We start from the raw sequence: 22,888 nt of genomic DNA on the forward strand, positions 1-22,888 counted from the left end.
AACGACTTCACAACAAACAAAAAATAGTAGTATTTGTTAAGGGTGTTGTATGTCATCATGAACAGTTGCGGATGAAAATTTCGCCTCCATACAGTGTTTAGAAAGTTTTTTTTGAAAAAAGACAAAAACTTGATCAGATATGTATGCATACACTTTGGTCTAGTACAGTCCTAATACTTTGAGGCTAGTCTTCGCATCACGCATCACGTCCGAATGGCATTCAGTATAAATGCCATTCGATGGAAATGACATTCAATTCCCCGCGTGACAGGGGTAGTACACGGTAACAAAACCGTTTCTCCAGAGTGCGAATGCGTGCGCGATAGCAGACAATTTTGTTCATTGAGAAAATGCATCAACACTTAAGTTTCTACTAAAACATCTATACACTATAAAATGAGTACTATAGTACTGAAATAATGGTTCTACGAAGACTGATTCGTAATACATCTGCGACTCTCAATGTTGCCTATCATTTTATGCGGCATAACAGCCCCTCATGGCGTCAATACACCAGTGATGGCCGTTAACTACTTCTACAGTAGTTTAACTATAACTACTAACTACTTCGCGATGGAGTAGTTTAACTAGCAGTTAAACTACTTTTCAGGGGAGGTAAAACTACTTCTTTAACTACTGCAATGTATTTTAACTACATCTATAATTACTTAATGTTGTCCATCAACACCAGTCCCATTCTATAGTGTTCTTGGACACCTAAATATGAATCACAAGCAGTGATAAAAGTGAAGATTTAGTACACATGCACGGCACAATTGCTCTGCACCTCCCTTCTCATCAAACAAGTAGCTCGAGGTAAAAGTCGGAAGCACAATCGTGCCGTAAAACTTGCGGCAAAATCGGAAGTAGTTGGCGCCTGCAGTAACCTAACTACTGTAGTTAACTACTCAAAATAGTAGTTTAACTAGTAGTTGCCACTACATTTCTGCAAGTAGTTGATAACTACTTTTTAACTACAATCAGGTAGTTTAACTAGTAGTTTTAGCTACATGTAGTTAACTACTGGCCATCACTGCAATACGCAATGGCGACAATGCAAAAACGAAACAAAAACGAAAAGAACGACAGTCTATAGTGTCTGGGGATATTCATAACCCCCCCCCCCCCTTTTTTTTAAATACTCTCGAGCAAAGCCGAAAATACGTAGCCTGACGATTTCCACGCAAGCGACTTCCAAATCGACAGCACCCGCTAAATTGAACACAGCATAACCCGCTAAATTTAATGCGCGAGACTTCGTTTAAGCACAATTAGGGGACCATATAAAGATCAAAGGCAACGAAATAAATTACCCCGTCTTCCAGTGTTCAATAACGAAACAAATTGTTATACACCGGTTTGATCGGTGCGCATTCCGAAACTTTTGCCCTTACATACCTGGTACCATTTGGCAAAAAACGTTTCGTTATTACTTTATAAACTTCAATAACCTCTGGAAGCCAGGTAAGCGGGCTATTTCAGGCTAGAACGAAACCGCACGAATTAGCCTCCGGCATTCAACCCAATTTCTCTCCCCACCCGTCCTCTCTCTCTCCCTCTCTCTTTTTTTTTTTTCTTTGCTGCCTCACTTTACACAACGGTGCGTTACGAAACAGATGATTCTCGTTGTGAAGGCAACCTAATCCTTTTTGCAGAGCGGTGGAAAACAGAACAGACGACGACATCAAAGCGGCGGCGGTGGCGCTGCTGTAGCGAGCCCGTCATCTGCTGTACCTCCTGCTAATTAGACGCGGAATGAGGAACGCAGAGGGGAAGAGGAGGAAGATATTTGGAATGAGGAAAGGGGGGCGTACCACAACAATGTCTTCCCGAGGTCACGTGGTGGGGAAAGACCGGAAAGGGGGAACGAATCGGTTTGGGAAATTTCGACGCGGTTACATTCCAGCCATTTAGGATCACGTGAGTCGGCTAGAGGACTGTTTGCGCGCGCGCGCGTGTGTGTGTCTGTGCGTGGTTAGGCTTAGCAATATGCAGGTGCCGTGAGAAATAAGGGAAGTGGAAGGGGAGAAAAATATAGTTGAAAATGCGGAATGAGAGCGAACGGCAGTCGTCGACATGTTTGCTACCGCGTTTCAGTTAGGGAGAGGATTTGTTTTGAGCGCATACTGGCTGTATAGTTTTTGAAAATGATGGAGTCGGCGTTGAAAAGTTCGCGTTAGGAAGGGTTATGGGGAAAATGGGGGCGAGCTAAGCTGGGGTTAGGGGAAGGGAGAAGGGTAAGGTTTGCGGGGATGAAATGCAGTCTGTTTGTTATTCTGCAAAGAACAGCTCCCGGTTAGGGTCAGTGCTTTAATGAAGCACAGGGCTTGCGTCAGTCAATTGATAGATAACTAGTTGCATAATATGAAAGATATTTTAGATCATAGGTCTGAATGCCTATTATCTTCAGTAGAACCTCAAGTGCGTCATAATAATAATAGTAATAATTGATGTATCACATTTTTACACTCGTCGGCTAAAGCAAGGCACCGAAATTTTGAGACAGAAACATGTCACATGCGTACGTGTAAACTAACATCCATGTATATATGCACAAAGGTACATACATGTAAATAACAACGGGAAAATGAATGAATTTAACGAGCGCAGCGGCCAATACGGGTTTCGTCAAGAACACGCCACAAAGGGAAAAAAAAAGGCGAAAATAAACGAGGAAGACCGCCGTGAGCAGAGTAAACACCGATCTACGGTCTTTTCACAATGCCCGCTAAAACTAGCGGAAACCATGTTTCATCCAAACACAATGACTCCATGGAATCCACCCATTCAGCGAAGCGCGAGCAACAATCGAACATCCTTTCTGCCGAACCACAGTCCCTCCGATACTCGAGCGACAACCCTGATGAAGATTAATGAACTTCGGCTACAAAAGGGGCGGACGCCATCTTGGGGGAAGCCAAGGTCGAAAATGATTAAGCGGGCCTAAATTGGGCTCCATGCAAAACTCTGTGTCGTCGTCGTCGTCGTTTCTGCATAGGCTCGTGCGTTGTACTCGATGGTGTTCTGCAAAAACAAAATGGCCGCAGTTTTTGCGGTGGTGGTGGAGGAGGAGGAGGCAGTTTAATTATGTTGGGAGAGGGAAGTAGTGATTGGAGGTCGTGGATTCAACACACGGAGAGAGAGTTTGCGCGTGACATGTGATTAGAGCGCTTGTTATGAGACGACACAGATTCTGGGATCGTGCCGGGGCTGATTGGGTAAGACGAGTGGGTTTTTCAAATGTGAGTAGGGCTACGGAGCTGACGCTTTAATGGATGGGGTGGTTCCTTTTAGCAAACATTTTCTCTCTTATTATGTGTCTAAGGATAATTCGTGGTTTTACGTCGCCACACACCTATGATCATGAGCAACGCCAGCAGGGTGACCAGGCATCCGATCGACTCGTAATATATACCACAGAGATGTTGTGGTACCTTGTCCTGGTTCGAGCCCGCAACCTTTGGGTCAGTTTGCGAGCACGTTACGAAATGGTCCACCGAGGCCAAACGTGTCCATAAATTGATGTCCTCCGGATTACACCCGGCGTAAGTGTGGAGCTAACAAAAACACACCAGACATTATACGGTCAAATCCCAAGGACACACACGGTCCCCAGGATGTCCCCACAGTGTCATCGTGTCCTCGTACTTCTATGTGTATCCCCAGAACGTCCCGAGGATGACACTCGCGGATTGTCCGTGAAGAGTCATTCAGGTACGTCCTGTGTCTGTCCCTGTGGGCAAGTAGACATGGTGGTGACCAGAGTCCGAATCCCGGCACCGGATGTGTTGCCTGGAAGTTTACCCAGACAAATGTCGGCACAATTCCCCACGAAGTCGGCCCAGGACGTACGAACCTCCATCCCGAGTAACATGCCTCTACACTGGCTAGCAAAGCTCTTGGCAATAACGCGCCGCCAACCCCCCAATCAACTTGACGCCAGTAAGATTGCGACGTCTTCGCTGTGGGCCGCCCGTAAGAGAAAGAACAGCTTTGAAGATTGTTCTTGCCAAACACTTTTCACAAAGAAAGAATCGAATACCTGTCACACAAAGAGAGCTTAGTGTGCAGTGTTGGCGTTCCTTCTGCGACGTTAAAGTATTGGGCCCCACGTGCGAAACACCACACAAGGTTGAGATACCTGAATGTTGTCATCGCACAAAAGAAAGTTCTCGCAATAAAACAAACACTTCCGTTGCATCACGACACGAGGATTACGGGATGTCACTCTTAAAGCGAGCTTACCCTAAGCCAGTCCGGGCTCCTTGGCGAAAATTTTCAACGTTCTTTCGAGAAGAACGGCAACAACCTCGCATGTGTTGCCGATATAGCCCCTTCCAGTAGGGGCTCCCTGAAACAGTGAAACGCGGACCCCCTACGCTTCTTTGCTCATATGCAACACGACGAAGGCAATCTCCTGTGAACTCAAATGGAACAATAATATCTCTCTTCCCACCATATATATATATTTGTATCCATGTATTTGTATCATTTGTTTCTTTCCACGCGAAAGCGAAGCGAAAAGAAGCAGACAGTGAGGAGTCTTATTTCGAAATTCCATAAAAGAGGAAAAAGAAGACATCATCAGAAACGCAGAGAATTTTTTTTTTTTTTTTTTGTCTCCGTTATAGCGATGTGCTTTCGTTTCCATTTTGTTCCACAGTATTGATTCCTATTCCTTTCGTATATTCCCGAAGCAATATATTGAGCAATTTTGCATCTTTTTGCGATCATAATTCGTAGCACTTTCACGAACCGCGGTTTTTTTTAAATATGCAACTGGGCGTTGTGAAGCATGGGTGTTGCGTTTGCTCTTCTGTTGTCCCAATAACTAGAGGTGTGCGCAGGAGCTGTTATAGCCGCGAATGCGGGCGATATGTTGACCTGCGAATGGACATCGGACGTTTTGAAAAATCCGCGTGGATAAAATGTGAACAGAGCCTCGGCGAAGCGTATACAGATATCCGCGTCACTGTCCGCAAGTGTCTCTGCCGATATTCCCTGTATACACAAAAACGCGGTTCCAGGAATGGGCGCCGCCATTAGTGCTGCCACCCCGCGGTAGTCACAGGAACTGTGCACGGGTGGACTGCCGTTTGCCGAGTCCCTTCATTTTCCCATGTGTGTTTTCGTTCATTTTCGTGTTCGCTCGTGTTCATTTCGTGCCCGTTCATTTTCTCCCCGGTCGGGAACCGGCGTAGAAGAGATATCGCATCGGCCAGCATTCCTCACGTGAACAAACTGTGCATATCGCACGCGGAAGCGAGCAATCTTCTTTCTCCTCGATCTTTCGAACGTTGATACGCTACTCACATGTTTACCGAATGACAGTGGGTGCGTTTTCTTATTCAACCCGAGTAGCCGGGGATTTGGGTAACGACGTCAGAGCCTTTATGATCACGTGACTCCAGAGTAGCCACCTTTGACCGTAATTTCCGAACGGCTAGAGTTAAGGCCAGTTCCCACATACAGCGCTTCGCTTTATAGCGCTAGAAAACAGCGCTCTTTTTCCGGTTGCCGTTCTCACATACTACCGAGCACAGAGCGCTATCCTGCTGCAGTCACGGGATATCTAGTTTGCGACGTGATGCACCGGTACCCCTGTGATAGTTTACTATCCGCGCCGGATATCAGTAGGTGTCATCCGCATCGAAGGTGTCATCCGCAGATGACACCTTCGATGCTGTGATCGCGATGCCGAACTATAGTATAACCAAACAGTCATGAATTGGCATATGCACGGCGAGATGAAACTCGTGGCCATTTTCACGTCGTCGTCGCCTTCCCGCCTTGCTGCTTCGAGTGATTAGAAGCAAAACGAACCCCAGCTCCCGCGACGTCACGGCTGGAAGACGTTCACGATTGGTTAACACAGACTCACCGCTCAATATAGCGCTAGAAAAGTTGACCGAGGCTCTACTTCGACAAGAGTGGTTTTATAGCGGTTCGCAGCAAAAAAATTACATCGGTTTGGCCTCCGTTATTAATTGTTATCGCTAAACTATTAACAAAGTCAAGTAATTGTGTCACCATTGATAATCCCTCGCGAAAACCATGTTGCCTATCCGTAAAAAAGTGCACGCTATCTAAGTACGAGGAAAAGAAAAGAAAAAGAACAAGGCGTCTTTTGTTTTGAAAAATTGAAACAAATCGTCACAACAAATATGCCACACTTGTTTCTCTCTTTCTGTGACAGTTTTTTCCTCTAGTATCTAGTTCCCTCGTCCTTTAAGTTCCCGAAGAAACGCAAAGCAGACGACAATTTTCCCAGAGCAGAAGCCTCCTTTGCAGACGACAGTTGTTGCAATGCAGAATGCGCCTGCGCAGGTAACAAGGTGGAACTTTACCAAGCAGGAGAGTAAACGTGTAAAAAAATAAAACACAAAACGCCCGCATGTATGAGCAGCGTGGGCTGGCAGCTTTAGAGAAAATTCCCGGACCGACGCTTTTAGAAACGGCGGGGATTTGTGACGATATTCGATACCCGAAAAAGGTTTCTGCTATTTCACAACCGGCACGAACATCAGGAAAGCTCTAAGCCCCCGCCATATCCATGGCCTTCGGAATACCTGCGCACTGTTCATCCTAACCACATATAGAAAGCAGCGTAAGATAAGTACATACATACCAACCAACAGGGTGAACTTGCCAAAGCTGCTTTCGACTCGGGTGACGAAGCATGCTGGTTTGCTAACGGCTTTACGCTGCGTACTCTAAGGTTTGAAAGAGCTCGGGATATTGAGGAGTAAAAGGAATGAGCGGGTGTTTTTCTAATTCCTTCGTATGGCACAGAGTTCAGTTCCGAAAACGGCTCTTCAGTGCATCTCCAAATGTCGCACAATGTTCGAGCATTGAGCGCGTGGCATGAAGTGAAAGCTTCTATTGTGAACAAGTCTGCACTTTCCACTGGTTGGGATTTAGCGACACGTGTTTGCAATGGTACAATATAGTTTGGGAGTGTATCCGTGTATTCACGTGAGCGACATTCCCCTAGAAGAGGAAGATGCATTGCTAACCTAACCGTACATTGCTAACCGTGGGGAAATATCCTGCTACACAGCCACAAGATATTCCGTAGCAGACGACAGGAAAACACGCTGACGGTGTCGTCTGCAAAGTGTCGTCTGCTAAATGTGCAGTACGCCACAATACATTCCGTAGCAGACGACAGGAAAACACGCTGGCGGTGTCGTCTGCAAAGTGTCGTCTGCTAAATGTGCACTACGCCGCTCCAGATATTGCGCACCGTGTGAAATGCTCAACATAACACGAGACTAGGCTTCGGCCCTGTGAGCAGTGTTTTCGCTTTTCCTTCCCCTAGAATATTTTGTGAGGATGTCGCTCGTGTGAATACACGGTATATGGATCTATGTGCATGACGAGGTGCCGGAAGATACGACTGTCTTTGCCCCCCTTCGAGTACAATTTTTGAAGTGAAATGACACCTGCTGTAACTTCTCAGGAATGTCTACTGAACAGACACTCCTAGAAGAATAGAAGGTTTCAGAAAATCCCAGTGCTCCTTGCGCTCGCGTTGCATCCTGGGAGATTACTGCAATGAACTGTCCTTCACGTTTCGTTTTCGCTGACCTTGACCCCTCATGGACAGTCGTCCGAGAGAGGAGGAACCGAAACAGCTTGGAGGCCTTCTTCTCCTTTATTTTCAGCAAGTTCCCGTAGTTCAAAGCGGCGCTAAGCCCTCTGGGATTTTCTGAAGCCGTCTACTCCTCCGCTATACAGGGTGTTCAAAATTAAGCTTTCACGAGCGCTACGCAAACACAGCGATGACAGGAAACCGGATGATAAATTTACGCTACTTGTGTAAGAAACAGGGGCTGCTAATTATGTAGCACCTGTTTCTTACTCAAGGAACAGAAAAAGTAGCACCAGTTTTCTTTTGTTCGCCTATTTATAAAGTGCTAGTGGAAGCTTAATTTTGAACACCCTGTATAGAACCAAGTCGTCACCTGGAATTGACAGTATTTCGTATCAGTCGCTTCCTATCCCGGACCCAAAGACTACGACTGCTCTTCTGACGCTAATTAGCAAATCGTGGAACACAGGCAATGTAGCCTCTTGATTTGATTTGATTTGATTTTAAGAAAAAATAAAATGGAGATTTGGGCTTCACTAGTGCGAGGCCCGCAACTCCACATCACTTGCACCAATTACATTGGTGGAAAACTCCTGGAATGATGATGCTAATGAAGAACATGATAATGGTGACGATGATAATGGTGATTAGTGGTGGTGGTGAATCCGACAGACCTTTGTAGTGGTTCCATTGCTAACACCAGGGAAGGAGCCAAAAGATGTGAAATCCTTCCGACTAATAAGCCTAACAAGCTGTCTACGCAAAGAAGCCGAAAGGCTGGTCTTCAACCGCTTGCCGTGGTTCCTGGAGACGTGCAAACCGCTCCCACAGGATGCTACGAGGTCAGGAACACGAACCAACTCCGACTATCGACATGATATCGTTCACTGAAGAGGAAAGTTCGGGTGGCCGTCTCACAGCTTCAGTGTGTTTTTGGACATAAATCGATCCTATGATAGAGTATACCCAGGTACTTGTTGCACGCCTCGTATGCAACATGAATTCGAGGTCGCCATATACGGCGGATCCCTGAGTACCTCCCAAGCAGGACATTTTTCAAGCGCGCATCTAGCGGTAACACGGACAGTCGTAGTTTACCAGCTGGTGTCCGCTAGGGACGAGTTCTTAGCCCTCTGCTGTTCAGCATGGTAATGGCTGGCGCCCCTGCGATTCCACCTTGTGGTGGTACGAACGAGCACCTACGCCGACGATATCTGTATTTGGTCTTCTGGGGTATAAGCAGTGGCCAGCACTTCAACGAAGACTTCAGCAGGCTGTCGACAAGCTTTTCAAATATCAGGAATAAAAAGGCGTGGGCATATCTAGAGATAAGGCTGCTTCCTTTCATCAGCAAACTTCTGCTCCGCTTCACTCTGAACGTGCACGGGAAGGCCTTAACCAGAGTCTCTCATTATCGGTTTCTGTGTGTTCTACTTGATTTTACTCTTTCGTGCTCTTTGGCCCAACTTGCGTCTCAATTTTCTTGATCCTATATCTATCTATATATATCCCACTTCCTCTCTTTCTTTCTTTTTTTCAATAAACAGATCCCCCCCCCCCCCCCACACACACACACTTCAAGAGACTCTGTTTGAAAGGATGTTCGCTAAATGCGATGCTCAAAGTCTGACTACGCAGATGATGCCTTTGTTCTCACCACAGTCCTTCTTGAGGCATATCTCTTTCAAAACGTGACTTCTGAGCTGGACCTTTGAACGTGCGGCATCAAAAATTAGACGGGTACCATCCAAATCTAAAGATTTTAGAGGGGCTTTGACACTTGGACCCCACAACAACAACAATTGAATTATGAAAGGTTATGTCGTGGCGTGTTCCTCCGCTTGGACTGCGGGACCCCACCACAGTGCACGTGCTGAAATATTATTTCATGAGTTAGCCTGACACGCCCGCTAAGGTATCGGAGCAACTGCTTAGAGTTCGTCCAGTAGGCCTGTGGATGTGAGAAAAGTCATTAGCGATCTCTGTATAGAGCCCAGCGCCGGTGTACGAAATTGCGCCGGGGTCCAAATATCTCGGGTGTACGGAATGGTCGCCCCAGGTTTTGCTGGATATATCCAAAAGTCGGTCATCTGAATTTATTTGCGGACCTGCATTCTTCGGTTTACAGCAAAAGGGACAGTATAGGCATAGCGTAGAAAGGGGACACCGCGAATTCCGAAACTCCCCCGGCTGTGACGTCATGGCAGGCATCCAGGCCAGGGAAGCAGCCTCGGGAGAGGTCACGTGCCTAACAGAACCGACAGCAGTCGCTGAGGCTCTTGCACCTCTGACGTCAGAGTGCAACGACGAAGATTGTTCGAGGGTTTGTATCTCGCCAAATTTCGAAACTATCTCAATATCAGTCTTTTTCATTTTATTCTTTTGTTTTTTTTTTTATTTGCTGACACATTGCTCGTACACTGATGAAATGTGGGACTACTACTTCATATGTCTCTTCTTGTGGGATCTTCAACGTGAAATGTACGAAGTGTAATTTCAAACTGAGGGTCTCTTGCGCTTGTGACTCCTAACATGCCTTTTGATGCCCTACTCCAATATTACCGGTAACATGAACTGTAATTTTTAAAATACTTTAAATGGATAAAAGTAGTTTTGAAAGCAGTACTTTACGAGTCATAACGCAGTAGCTCATAATTTCTGAAGTGTGACTTATAACGTGTGGCATCTGAAGAGGGTCTTTCACAGTACCGGCCTCGGTGGCTCAGTTGGTAGCGTGTTCGCCTTCTGATCCCGAGATCGCGGGTTCAAACCCGGCCGAGGACGCCAGCAACTTGGTGGCAGGGTACAAGTTGCTTAGACACGCCGTCTTCCGCGAGGGACGTTAAATACGGGGTGCCGTGTGATGAGCTTTCATCGCACGTTAAAGAACCCTCAGGTGGACAAAAGCAATCCACAGACCGACCGCTGTGGCGTCGCTCATGATCTCAGTTGTCTCGCGACGTAAACACCCAATTATTATTATTATTATCTTTCACAGTGCCAATTCAACACTGAACTATACATGAAATGAAAATTTTAAAGAAATGTCCCAGTACTGTGACTTCTAAAGTATCGTTCCTTTCTCTAATCTTTAACACGGGAATATTTAAACAAAAAAACTGTCCAGCGAAAATATAACCCGCATAAATACACAACAAGTAATCCCGTTACAAGTGTAATAACGCCGTACTTTGAAGTCCATATCGTCCATAAACCTAAAAGACTTAAGTGCCACGTGATGACGACCAGCCCCACCATTAATTACATCCCGACATACGACAGCAGGCGAACCAACTTTCACCCTCTTACTAGTACAAGTCCCACACACAAGTGGACGCGTGTCCCAGGAAGCAATTTAGGGAGTGTACAGCCGCGGGAAAAAGGGAAGTCCAACGTCATGTTCTTCTATGCTTTAATGGGGGGGACGTCTCCTGTGTGAATGGACCAGAATGAATGGATGGCCACTGTAACACCGCTAATGGTCGTCTTGCATTCGAGTACTGCTCGACAGACAGAGGCGGCCTCTACCGCGCCGAAAAGGGGAAAAAAAAGGAAGAAGCCCATTCAGAGGATTTCCTGGTTAGACGTAACTAATGTGCCTCTATGAGTACAGGATGGGTGGTCCTCTCTGTACCGCCTTGTAGAGCGGGACTTAAGTCGCGTCATTTTTTTTTTCTTTTCCTTTTTTTCTTTTTCTGTGTGTGTGTATGTGACTTTTATGCCGCTACGTTATTTGACGTCCATTTTTGCGAATCGTGTTTATGTGGGTCGTGGTCTGGGCGATAAAACGATAAGATAAATTGTTGGGGAAAGTGACGTAGAGTAATGGGGAGTGGCATGTTGCCCTGCTCGATTCGGAGGGGGGGGAATGTGTGTTTATTTAGGGCCAATTGGAGCTGAAGTTCGGGCTGAGCTGAGCGCCGCGAAGCGACTGTGGCCATGAGCGGCGTGAACAGATGAAGAGAGGACGGCAGAAAGGAAGGGGACGAGTTCAGGGGTAACTGCGTCGACATTCTTCTAGGAGGTCTGCTGGAAGACAGAGAAAACCTGGGGCAGGATAGCCGTAGGTGGTAGGATTCGAACCCACTACCTCCCAGTCTACAGCACGACCTTGGAGGGGACCACCAACGAAGGGTGTGTTCATCCTTGGGTGTTCTTTCTATATTATTCTCCCACGTTTTAAGACAAATGTCTCCGTGAAGTCGTCCCAGGACACACGATGACCACTGAGTCGCCACATCAGGAGACATTGAGCTCGGTATTGTAACGAGATTACTTTCTTTATTTATTTATTCCCGAAATCACATTTACAAAAGGGACACCGATCTATAACAGGACTGTGAGGGCAGGGCCCTGTGGTACAGTCCAAAACGAACAGTAAGATAATTCGAGCAGTTACAATAAGGGTAAGTAGAGTGGAACCATAACACTGAAAAAAAAAAAATACAAGAAAAGAAAGGTAACAACGAGGTTGGGGTTAAAGTGAAAGAAGCAAATGCAGTCAAAACATCGCAACAGGACACTAGTATGAAGTACAAAAATAGGATTTAACATTGCTCTTGAAACAATGAGATTTGGACCATAACCAAATACCTTACCTCTTCCTTTGCTCTTCAACTCCAGTTCCTTTTCTAGTCGTCGTGGACGTCTCTTTATTTGTGACCTTTACCGCATCTGTTTTTTTTTCTTTCTTTTTACTTTTAAAATTCCCCCTTTTGTCGAGTGCTTGTCGCGGAAAAAAGAACCAGGCGCAGTGAACAGATCGAGACATTCGATAAAGTTCGTCCAGGCCCTGGGGTTTCCGATAGTAATCGTCCTCTTTCCTTTTGAAGAACCCGCGTGACCTGAAGTCTTATTGGAGATTATTTTGTGTGTCTAAGCGGTTGTTCCTGTTTGGAGAGCTCTTGCAGCGGCCAATACGGAGGGGGCCATCTTTAATACTGCCGTGTCCTCTTTGCCGTTTCGTGGAGGAGTCCCGAAAGAGCCACCGTTAACACAACTCCAGAGTGAGGCCCCACATAACAATCAGTTGTTGACGTCCTTTCGAATCAATGCGCTCTCGACGCAGAAAAAAAAAAGGAGCTTCAGACTGGAGCCAGGTATTACATGTTCTAAGAGCTGGTAGCTGGGCTGGGCAGTGTGCAAAAGTTCACTGGTTGTGTTGTGGCCGATAAATTGGATATGGATTGGATTGGATTGGATTGGATTGGACAGGGCAGTTACTCTGTTGGTTTTCTTGTCCTTGTCTTTTGCTGCTTAGTCGAATGAATTGATTGAACTGGATATTCAACTAAAAGCCGGAGGAAAGAATGAGCGTAAATAGTGAGTTTTAGTGCATGCGTAATGGATAGCGTTGGTGGTTCTGTGCATGCGCAAAACATAAAGAGAGCATTGCGCAGAACCACCACGCTATCCCTTACGTACACAAAGGCGATAGCGTACGATGCACTAAAACTATCTAATAATTGATTGAATTAATTGATTTAAAAAATTGATTGAAAGAGCATTAAACAGCACGTCGAACATTTTTTTCAGTTATCACGCTTCATAATAGAACGAGGCTCACAGTATCTAAGCATGCAATTCCTTTAGTTCTATATAGCGAGCGTATTCACGGAGCAACAATGGTATTCAAGAAGCATAAATCGCGCATAACTCTCTCCTTCCTTCCCTGCGTCACTCAGCTACGTCACGTCCACGGCTACTGCTGCAGGTGCGCGCGCGTAACACTAAAAATACGCGTTCTGTAATGACCCCCACCGCATCTGCAACCCCGTTACCTAAAACAGGAGCACCGTATCCGCGCGGATACTGAGCATATCGGCGGGTGCATCCACGATCATTGCATTCGTGCGAATAAAATCTGCATGACGAAAATGTTACTCGGCAAACGTTTTTACTTCCGAGCATACAAAACAGTTTAGGAACGTTATATATATCAGCCATGGTTAACATTATTATTAACATTACACTTAAACGCACAGCAACGCCACGGATGACACAATTCGGCACACCATTTTGGTTTCACCAATGTCGGCACGGTTACCCATGAAGTCGGCCCAGGACGCACACTAACACCCCGCCCGCCGTCCCCAACTGGTTCTCTCTCCACATGTCCACCTCTGTACGGCGCTCATAACCACAGTTGCTTCGCGGCGCTAAGACGGAATTAAAAAAAAAATCGCTCATACTCAGCTCATACCGGTTGCTCCGCGGAGGCGTGCGCTTGTATCAGCGTTTTATCCGCTCGATCGGCGTTAAAAACGCTCGATTTCCATCCATAAATCAAGATCTCGTGCGGATATCTACGCGGATTTGCGGATTTTAAGGCACTAAACAAAACGCGTTTTAGGCGCATAGAAAGGCTCTAAAAGACGCTCAAAAAGACACGACATTTCTCAGAATAGGCACGATCAATATTGCTCTACCAGCACTACGAGCGATGCCGTCAGCATTGGTTGCGTTACGGTAACATACCACCCATACGCGTGCACTTCTTTGACAATTGTTGCTCAGAAATAATACGCTTCTTCTTCTGAAGTCATCCTTCAGTTGCGCTGCAAGGATTCCACACAGCCAGCGAGAGAAATAGGAAGAAAAATAGTGTAAAGATATTGGCGTCCACAAAACCGCTCAGATCGCATGGCAATCTTTATTTTGGAATCGAACTACAAGCGTGAGACAATTGATGTTCTGAGGCGGGAACGCATAGAAAGGAGAAATAGATACAAAGCGTCAAGTGCCTAAGAAAGTCATGATGAAAGATGGAAGTCACTGAAAAGGTTAGCCAGCTGTAGGACTCGAACCCACGTCTTCTGGATTACCGGTCCAGGGCTCTAAGTCGCTGGAGAGGTGTGTTAGCTTAGCTCAATTGGTAGAGCCCTGGACCGGTAATCCAGAAGATGTGGGTTCGAGTCCTACAGCTGGCTAACCTTTTCAGTTACTTCCATCTTTCATCATGAACTACGAGCACCGTGCACACGTCTTCTTATTGAAAACATGAAGACAGTAGAAAGCGAGCATCATTTCAATGTGGTCCGGCGTGAAATTCTGTCGCCTGTCACTACGAATGGACGACTTCAGAAAATCCCCAGAGAGCTTAGCGTCGCTTTGAACTATGGGAACTTGCTTGTCAGAAAGGAGGAGAAGGTCTCCAAACTGTTTCGGTTTCTCTTCTTCAAGGTCAGCGAAAACGAAACCGTGAAGGCCTGTTCTCCCTACCTCGTGATAGCAATCTCCCAGGATGCAAAGCGTGCGCAAGGAGTACTGGGATTTCCTGAAATCGTGTATTGTCCTACATGCCGAGAATGAACTCACGCGGTCGACGGATTTGGTGCTGCGTGCCTGTACGAATACGGGTACTGGCGAGGGATATCGTCGGGAACAGCAGGAGCGTCACCACCAGAGCTGTATTATTTTCTGTGTAAGTAAGTACTGCAACCAACTACTTTCTAAAATGTGTATCTGTAAGTGCAATTTAATTACTTTTTTCGAGTAACTTGTACTTTGAGGAAAGTTACTTCTTCAATCGAATTTCCATGCGAGTGTTAGGTCCTGGATGGGACGTTACAGAGTGATTCAAACGATAACTTAAAAAAGTCCTGCTGTTAACAACAAATTTATCGGCATTATCAACTTGACTACCAAGCGAGCGAGTATGTGGGTTGTATCAGAAGTTCCTTTTCAACAAGTACTACGTTTGATGCACTGTGTTTCAAAGTTGTACATGCGGTCGCCTTGAACATGAGCAACCGGTAGTAATTCAGAAGTAACTCCACGACATTTCACGAGAAACCAGGTACGTTTCAGTCTAAGTAACGTTTCCTGTCACTTTGCTACTTTTAAAGTCATGAAACAGCTTAATTATACTTTGCGAGTAACTTATACAGCTCTGGTCATCTGTAAGCCCAGCTGCAAGGGCAGAGGTATGGTACCGCAATTGTTGCGGTGAATCACCTCATCTCATCGTCATTCATGTAGTAGTACTTGTTGTTGTTGTTGTTGTTGCAAAGGCAGACGCGGTCTCGCACCGGGCGTGCAGGCGAAAGAGAATAAACCTCTACGGCGAGAAACGTCATCATGACGTTGGTAGACAGACTGAAACCGAAACAAATCGGAAGTGGAGGGCTGGGGTTCCACGAACGGGCACTCGTTCGCTGCCTCCTGTTGAAAGAAAAGTAGGACCGGAGGACCGGAAAGTAGCACTGTCGAACACTATGACGTCATTTGTTTACAAACAGGGAGAGGACTAATGTTCACTTACTGTTACAGGGGGAGACACTTGCATGATGTAGCGCGGCGAAGCGTGTCCTCGGCTGTTACGAACTTCTTTTTTTTTCGTTGGAACAACTGAAATAAACAAGAAATAGCAAAGAAAGTACTTGTTTAGGCACTTATAGACGCCTGTTTTAAAAAAAAAAGCAGTAATCACACACACGCACAAAAAAAAAACACCAACAGTTGGGTACCATATGGGTCCCCTTCGACCTGATTCGTGCTTAGGACATTGAAAGGTAGCATCTGCACGTCTCGATCCCGGAGAAAGGCACATGCCTGGAAATCCGTTCTCTCGGTATAACCAAGCGCGCAGACACCTCGGTGCGTTGGCTGTCAGCCCAAAGAACACACGCGGTCCTGAGGATGTCCCCAAAGTGTCATCGTGTCCTCGTCCTTCGACATGAATCCGCAGAGCGTCCTGAGGACGATACTCGCGGACTGTCCACGAAGAGTCATATTCAAGTACGTCCTGTACGTGCGTGTCCCGGTGGATAACTGACAGGATGAGAAATATTATTTTGTACAGTTTACCTGCTAAGATTCCTCAAATATTGAGTGATACATTTGTTTTGCTCTTGGGTCGATCTCTCTGTGTAAGATTCCTCGTCCCAAAAAGAGGTGACTGTCTATGACACATAGAGCATTTATCGCGAAAAAGACAGAAATGCGCGATACTGATGCACTGTTTTTGACCTCCCAAGGTCCCACCGAATGTCTCAAACCAAATGGAGTAAGAAACAGAGGATTTGCATCGATGGGGAGTTAATACTCTAAGCAATTCCTCGTTTGTTGTATTATTTGTTTGCATAATCGAATTAAACTTAGCAGCTTGCCCTTCGTTTTTAATTCGGAACTAAGGCTCTCGAATTTATGAGAGGACGCGTAACAAGCAATAAATAGTATCTGTTTCTGTTCGGAGGGAAAGTCCAGTGCCTTTCGAAGTGAGTTTCTCGGACATAGTGCTCCTGAACTACTTTTTCTGAATCTTTGATATTTCTTTCTGCTTGCTTTTTAAACCGCCGCGCTCTTTGTCCGTTATGAGAAATACGCTAAACAAATAAAAAGGAGCAACCAAAATGCTGGTGACTATAAGATTGAACAAGTGCCGGAAAGAGAAAAACGGCCTTGTACTCAAAATGGGTCACATTTTTCTCAAAATAGATAAATAAATAAATAAATCATCACTATAAGATACCCTGTTTTGCTCCTAAAACCTTATTGGTGGTGTTTTTGGGACACTTCCTGAGGAGCTTCTGGGGATGGCCCGAGACATTGCATTTTAACGCTTTTCTGACAAACCGAGGAGCACACGCGGATGTCCGAGGGATGTTATTCCTGTCCCAATGGAATATTCCTGGGATGACCTGAGGATATCATCGTGTTCCTGGGGAGGGTTGCTTGGCTTGAACTAAAATGGTTTTCGTGCGTGGTGCCTGGACATCACGCTACGGATGGTACGGTACAACCTGCGAAAATAGTGACTGAGTTATAGCTGTTTTTATTTTAATCTATCTATTTACCACTAGAGTTATCAATTTAAACTAACTTTGCTACTGTACAATTACTCGTAACGAAACGAAGGACGAGTAAATGTAATTCTCAAAAACTTTAGTTGAGTACTCGTATACAGTCCAACCGCAATTACATCACGTGCTTTTTTTACTTGAGCGGTAGTTTTTTTGTTTTAAGTTATCGTCGGTAAGCTCCCAGGAAGGAAATCGTTATTGTAACTGCATTGTTACTGTTAAAAGTAACCAGTTACAGTTGCAAGCAGAGGTGGGGAGTAACGCACTTCACAGTAGTGGTTACATTTAAGTTATCAGGTATGGTAAAACACCATACATTTGGGAGAGTAACGTGACGTCATTACATTTTTACCAAGTAACGCGTAGGTGTCATTACGCATTACTCAGGATTAGGGAACAACATTCCTTCACCGTATAAACTCTAAAGAATTGTGAGAATTGACCTTTTTCTTCTCCTTCGTCAGAGCGCATGCGTGGGCGGTTGTCCTCCTCCCCAACCTCCCACGTGAATGGTTGGAAAACAAACTCGAGGAAAGAGGTGGATTGTGCTGTGTGGAAGCGGGGAAAATGCCAATGACTAGAAGGTCACACTCGCACCCACGGCGAACACCAAGGAAGGATTATTGACCTGTAGGTTAACACCTGTCACGTATAGTTTTTCAACCACCTTTATTTTCCTTTCCCTCTTACACTTTGAGGGCGAAGGTAACAGAAAATAACCTCTACGCCTCGAACAAGTTACGAAGTACTAAGGCATTGGCTGTTTTGGACTTGCACTGTGTAAAAGATAAGAGGTCACCGACAAGAATACGAGAGACTTGCGCCACTGCAGTTCCATATGGACCAGGTCTCCGATGAGGAGTCCTCAGTTGATGCCTTCTTCAAAGTGAAGAGTCGGCGTCTCATCCCTTCTGAAGAGATCGAACGTTGGAAATTCGAAGCATGGAATTCCTAGGTAACTACCCCGCAATCAGGAAGATGTTCGTACGACATTGCACCGCCATTTCGTCATTTGCTTCAGCTGAACGAGTGGTGCTTACTGTAAAGTTTTCTGGCGAAGTAATGCGAAAGTAATTCCGTTACTTATCAGAGGGAATGGCATGAGCAACGCATTAGGTACCACATCAAAAGTAATGAGTAACGGTAGTGCATTACAAAATAAAAGTAATTTCCCCACCTCTGGTATCAAGTTACGTGTTGTGCAGGGCATCGCGTATAGGTTCATCCTGCGTATAGTAACGACGCGGGATCCAGGCCCTTTCCCCTTTGCCCTTCCTCCCCCCCCCCCCCGTGGTCAGGCTTACCTATTACAAATACCTCACTCTATTTTCAACTAAAGGGCTCTTAGTAACGCAATGGGCCTACCATCACCTGGATGACGTAATTGCTTTCCTCGTATCTAACTGTACGACAAATAAATATAGTCGTCTTGCTGCTGGAACGGCCGTTTCGTAACGTGGTAATAGTCTAAGCTCACCAGCCTTAATTGCGCGTTTTGTAATAGCTAGTAGGTAATACTAGCTATCTGCGGATAAGAGTGAGTTGTGCGTCCACGAATAGGAGATGAAACGTGATGTCTTCGCAGAGCCAGTTATAGAAGCTTTTAGCGTACTCAACGCTTCTATTGTACTCGTATTTGCCACACTGTCTATCGTTAGTTCTATGCCGTCTTATGTTTATCTTTTAGTCATTTTACACGCGTGGTAATCAGTATGCCACCACAGAAATGTCACCTTCTGTTAAAAACATGTCGTCACAGTGCGTATGCGTGATGATGCTTTAGGGATGCTCTGCTCTGTTACCTATGTTATCGTGATTTTTTATCATTTTCCTATTGATAATAGGCGAAGCTATTTCATGTAAAACTGCACACTTTCGGAGATAACCAGTAAAGTGGTAAGTCAACGAACGGTAAAGGGCCGATCAATCGGACATTACAAATGGAAGGTCGCTTACAATCACGGCTCTCTTACTGTAGCAAGTTTACATTACGCGAGAATTGCAATATTAAGAGTATGACGCAATATATGTGCAAACCTGCGCAGACTACCACATGTATCCGTTCTTTATGCTTTACGTGCAATACGTGACGGTATTGCAAGTACGATACCTTTGCGCTTATGCTGGGCAGGTTGCGCACGAATACACATTAATACACAACGTAACGGACGATAACGAAAAATGGATTTCCTCCAATACAGACAACAAGGTTCATAAAAAAAACAAAAAAACTGGATGCTAGGATGGTTCCATGACGTGCTCCTCCAAAATGGCGATCTTACGACTTCCGGAAATGTCGAGCGGAAGCGGAAATGGAGGCATCATTCCCGTGGAGAGAAAAAGGCCTGAATCCTCGCGATAGCCACCGCCTCGTAATATCACTCGCTTCCGCATCTTTCCTTTTTTTTTTTTTTTGCTCTTCTATACATTTTTTAATCCGAGCACTCCTTTTTATTTCATTGCAATTTCTGCCTCTTTTCTCGTGCGAACGTAACTAAAAGTGAGAAAGAGAAAAAAAGAAGAAGAAAAAAACGAAAGTAGCGTGCGGACAATGCGCCCTCTAACTGTCTAAACCGTATAGTTCCCAGATTTCTCGACAGGTGGTGTCATGTGGTACGTTTGTTTTGATGTCTAAGCATCTCGATGCCTTTCCCTCAAAGCAACCTCCTACCCCCAACTGCTCCTAAGTTTAACTCGATGCTCTACATAAGTCGAGAAACATCGCAGAAAATCACACCACTACTCTGACGTCACAAGAGTACTAACGCCTTAATAATCGTAAGAAAACTAAATGGTAAGGACATATAAATATTTTATGGAACATATGCACTCCATACGCACACAAACATGAGCTATGGCTTATTCGCTTACCTCCAATAATGCCTACGATATAAGCAGGAAACCCCGCGTCTTCATAGCTCCACGTTCTCTCGCTTAACCCTCCTTGCATCCTCTCCTTATTCTCTATATCCGGGTGCTCTTGTGCGTCTTTTCTTATGGCAGAACACAAGTTGCAACAAGACAAAGACAGATCAGAAAACACGTAGTACCCGCTAACAATATGCCCCCCTAACGGAATAAGACCAAGTTCCCGACTTCCCCGCCAGGAGGCGGTGTCATTCGTCTTAATGAAGCTCTCTGGTGATCGGTCAATCCAGAGACAATGCAGCGTATGATGCGTAGAACTTGTTCGGGGTTTAGATAATGCGACTAGAGGGGGAAGTCTGTATGCTTCGTGCAGGAAGGAAGCGTTCGTCTGCGATGGAAGAGAAGTTTTGCGAAGCAGACGACGCTAGCAGACGACGCTTGCGCGAAAGCAGAAGAGAAAACGGTTTTAATGGATGCTTTTCGAAGATGCGAGTGGCTTCAAGTTTTCGCTATTGTTGGCGACAATAGGTTCAGTTTCAGATGATGAATGTGTGTTGTCAGGGAGGGAGGACTTTGAGCGGGATGGATTGCGTTATGGATGTTGCATGTGGAGAACGGCGTACGTGTGTTTCCGCGGGGAAAATGCGAGGCATATTGTATCATAAGCGAGCCAAGACGAAACTTTTGTACGGTAGGTGCAAAATCTTCCGGAGTTTGCGCACCATTGTCCAAGGATTATATTTTCTATTTAACTGTTTTATGACCGTTCTAAATGTAATGAGCTTATCTAGAGTGTGCGTATGGTAGATTTGTGTTGAAAATAATACATGTCTGTGTAGTTCGTACGGTAATGGTAGGGCAGTTTTCGTAACAGCAACATGTGAAACGTTGTATTTCTCGCGAGACGCTTGTCTGAAATCAGCACCCCGTGGTTTATCCCATCTCTAGTCTCCAGGTGTTGCAAGACTATTTCTTTCGAGTAATAAGCACGTGCAGCATATGGTCCACCTTCAACTACAATATTGGTACAACACTTTCAAGCGCAACGAACGTTGTATGGGCTACGGAAGTGCTGGCGGGTGATTTAAGACAAGCGTGCCGCGAGCAGTACTTTGCAAATGTTAACAGTGTGCAAAGCTAACAAAAAATACTTTTAAGATAAACAAAGTATTCCGAGTAAACTTCAGCAAAAGTTTTCAGCGAACATCTTCAGAGCTCACGAAGCTTATCACCAGATCAGCAGTAAACAAACTACGTTCCAACGCAAACCAGAGATTAACGAAAACGAAGTCTCCGGGGAGGTAGCTAGATTAAAATCCACGGTTTGAGAAGCGTATGTTGTTAACTTTGATGCTGCAGGCAAATTATAGCGAACACAAAGGCACCAATTACACGTTCTTTTCTTAGAACTAGTGATGACGCGAACTTTTCGCAATCCCGAGATCTGTATCGAACCCACTCCCCCCCCCCCTTTTTTTTTTTTTTTGAAACTTCTGAATTTCCAGTTAGATACTCCCAGGTTCGCAAGATGCTTGCCAACTTCACGTTCTTATTCAAAACTTAATATTACTCTTTTTGACGTAGCGTTTACAATTTAAAGTATTGAAGTTGAACTTGTATAGTATTACTATGCAAGACGAACAGGAAAATATAAACGTTGTTTGTTCGTGCAGCGTCCTCTTACGCACCAGCACCCAAGTTGGAGCCCATGGTATTTTCCGGAAGGGTGTATTCATTCTCGGAGCTCTTATATTGAAGGTTCCCATTTGGCAAGCACAAGTTCAACACGCAGCAACATTTAATATGTGCACGTATTCATCATCAACATAAGGCTCCGCGCTTCCATTGTAAAACCGTCAAGGTTTGCAGATTTCCTCTTTCCATGTACTACAAAGAAATAAAACAACCTTTCAAGAGAAAGCATCTCCCTTCAATACATTGACCGTTTTCACGGCGTTTTCATGACCAACATGCTCTTGTGGACACCTCTCCTTCCCGCTTTACAGTATATCATTTTTTATGTTGCTGTCGATATGTGTGCACGTGTGTTTTGTGTATTTGCTGCTTGCACCCATCTCCGTTTAATGCTCTAGTAGGGCTCTTGCGAACGAAATAAATAATGAAATGAATTAATAGCGCCATTACCCAAGCATAACATCAGTACGTACCGCCGGCTTCCGGGGTCATAAGCCTATGCTCCAATTTACGCGCAATAAACTGAAACCTCGCTTTTTTTTGAATTTTCTTAATAGAAGTTCCAATTTTACTAACTTTATCGAATTGGAACTTCTACAGGTTCCTGACATCGCTTGTTATAATACGTATTAATGCTGTTTTTTTTTCATTTTTTTTTTCAGTTTTCCTGAGACCCTGTAAGACAAATCTTGTCACAGTTCCTTATGAAGTCCGCCCAGGACGCGCGATTCCCTGAGCAACATGCTGTCCTATAGGCAAACATATCGTTTGGCGATAAGACGACATCAACCAGCCAACTGAGACTTAATGCTACTGTAAAGCATGCTTCTCCGCCGGAAGCTGATATGTGAGGCAGAGCCAACTTTTAGAATGTTTGTAACGCAGTGAAGGTAATGGCTGGCGTGGCTCTGTGGCTAGGCGTGAAAGT

General features: G+C 45.2%; 1 protein-coding gene across 1 annotated transcript in view; it reads right to left on the reverse strand.

Annotated features, from left to right (window-relative positions):
- Window positions 1–22,888, reverse strand: part of LOC135397288 (uncharacterized) — a 368,507-nt gene that overhangs the window by 88,980 nt on the left and 256,639 nt on the right. The window contains exon 7 of the mRNA XM_064628745.1: window positions 15,858–15,943. Within this exon, the coding sequence (XP_064484815.1) occupies window positions 15,858–15,943 (86 nt within the window). The remainder of the gene's footprint in view (window positions 1–15,857; window positions 15,944–22,888) is intronic.

Source organism: Ornithodoros turicata, chromosome 6 (genome assembly GCF_037126465.1).
Source record: "Ornithodoros turicata isolate Travis chromosome 6, ASM3712646v1, whole genome shotgun sequence".
NCBI lineage: Eukaryota > Metazoa > Arthropoda > Arachnida > Ixodida > Argasidae > Ornithodoros > Ornithodoros turicata.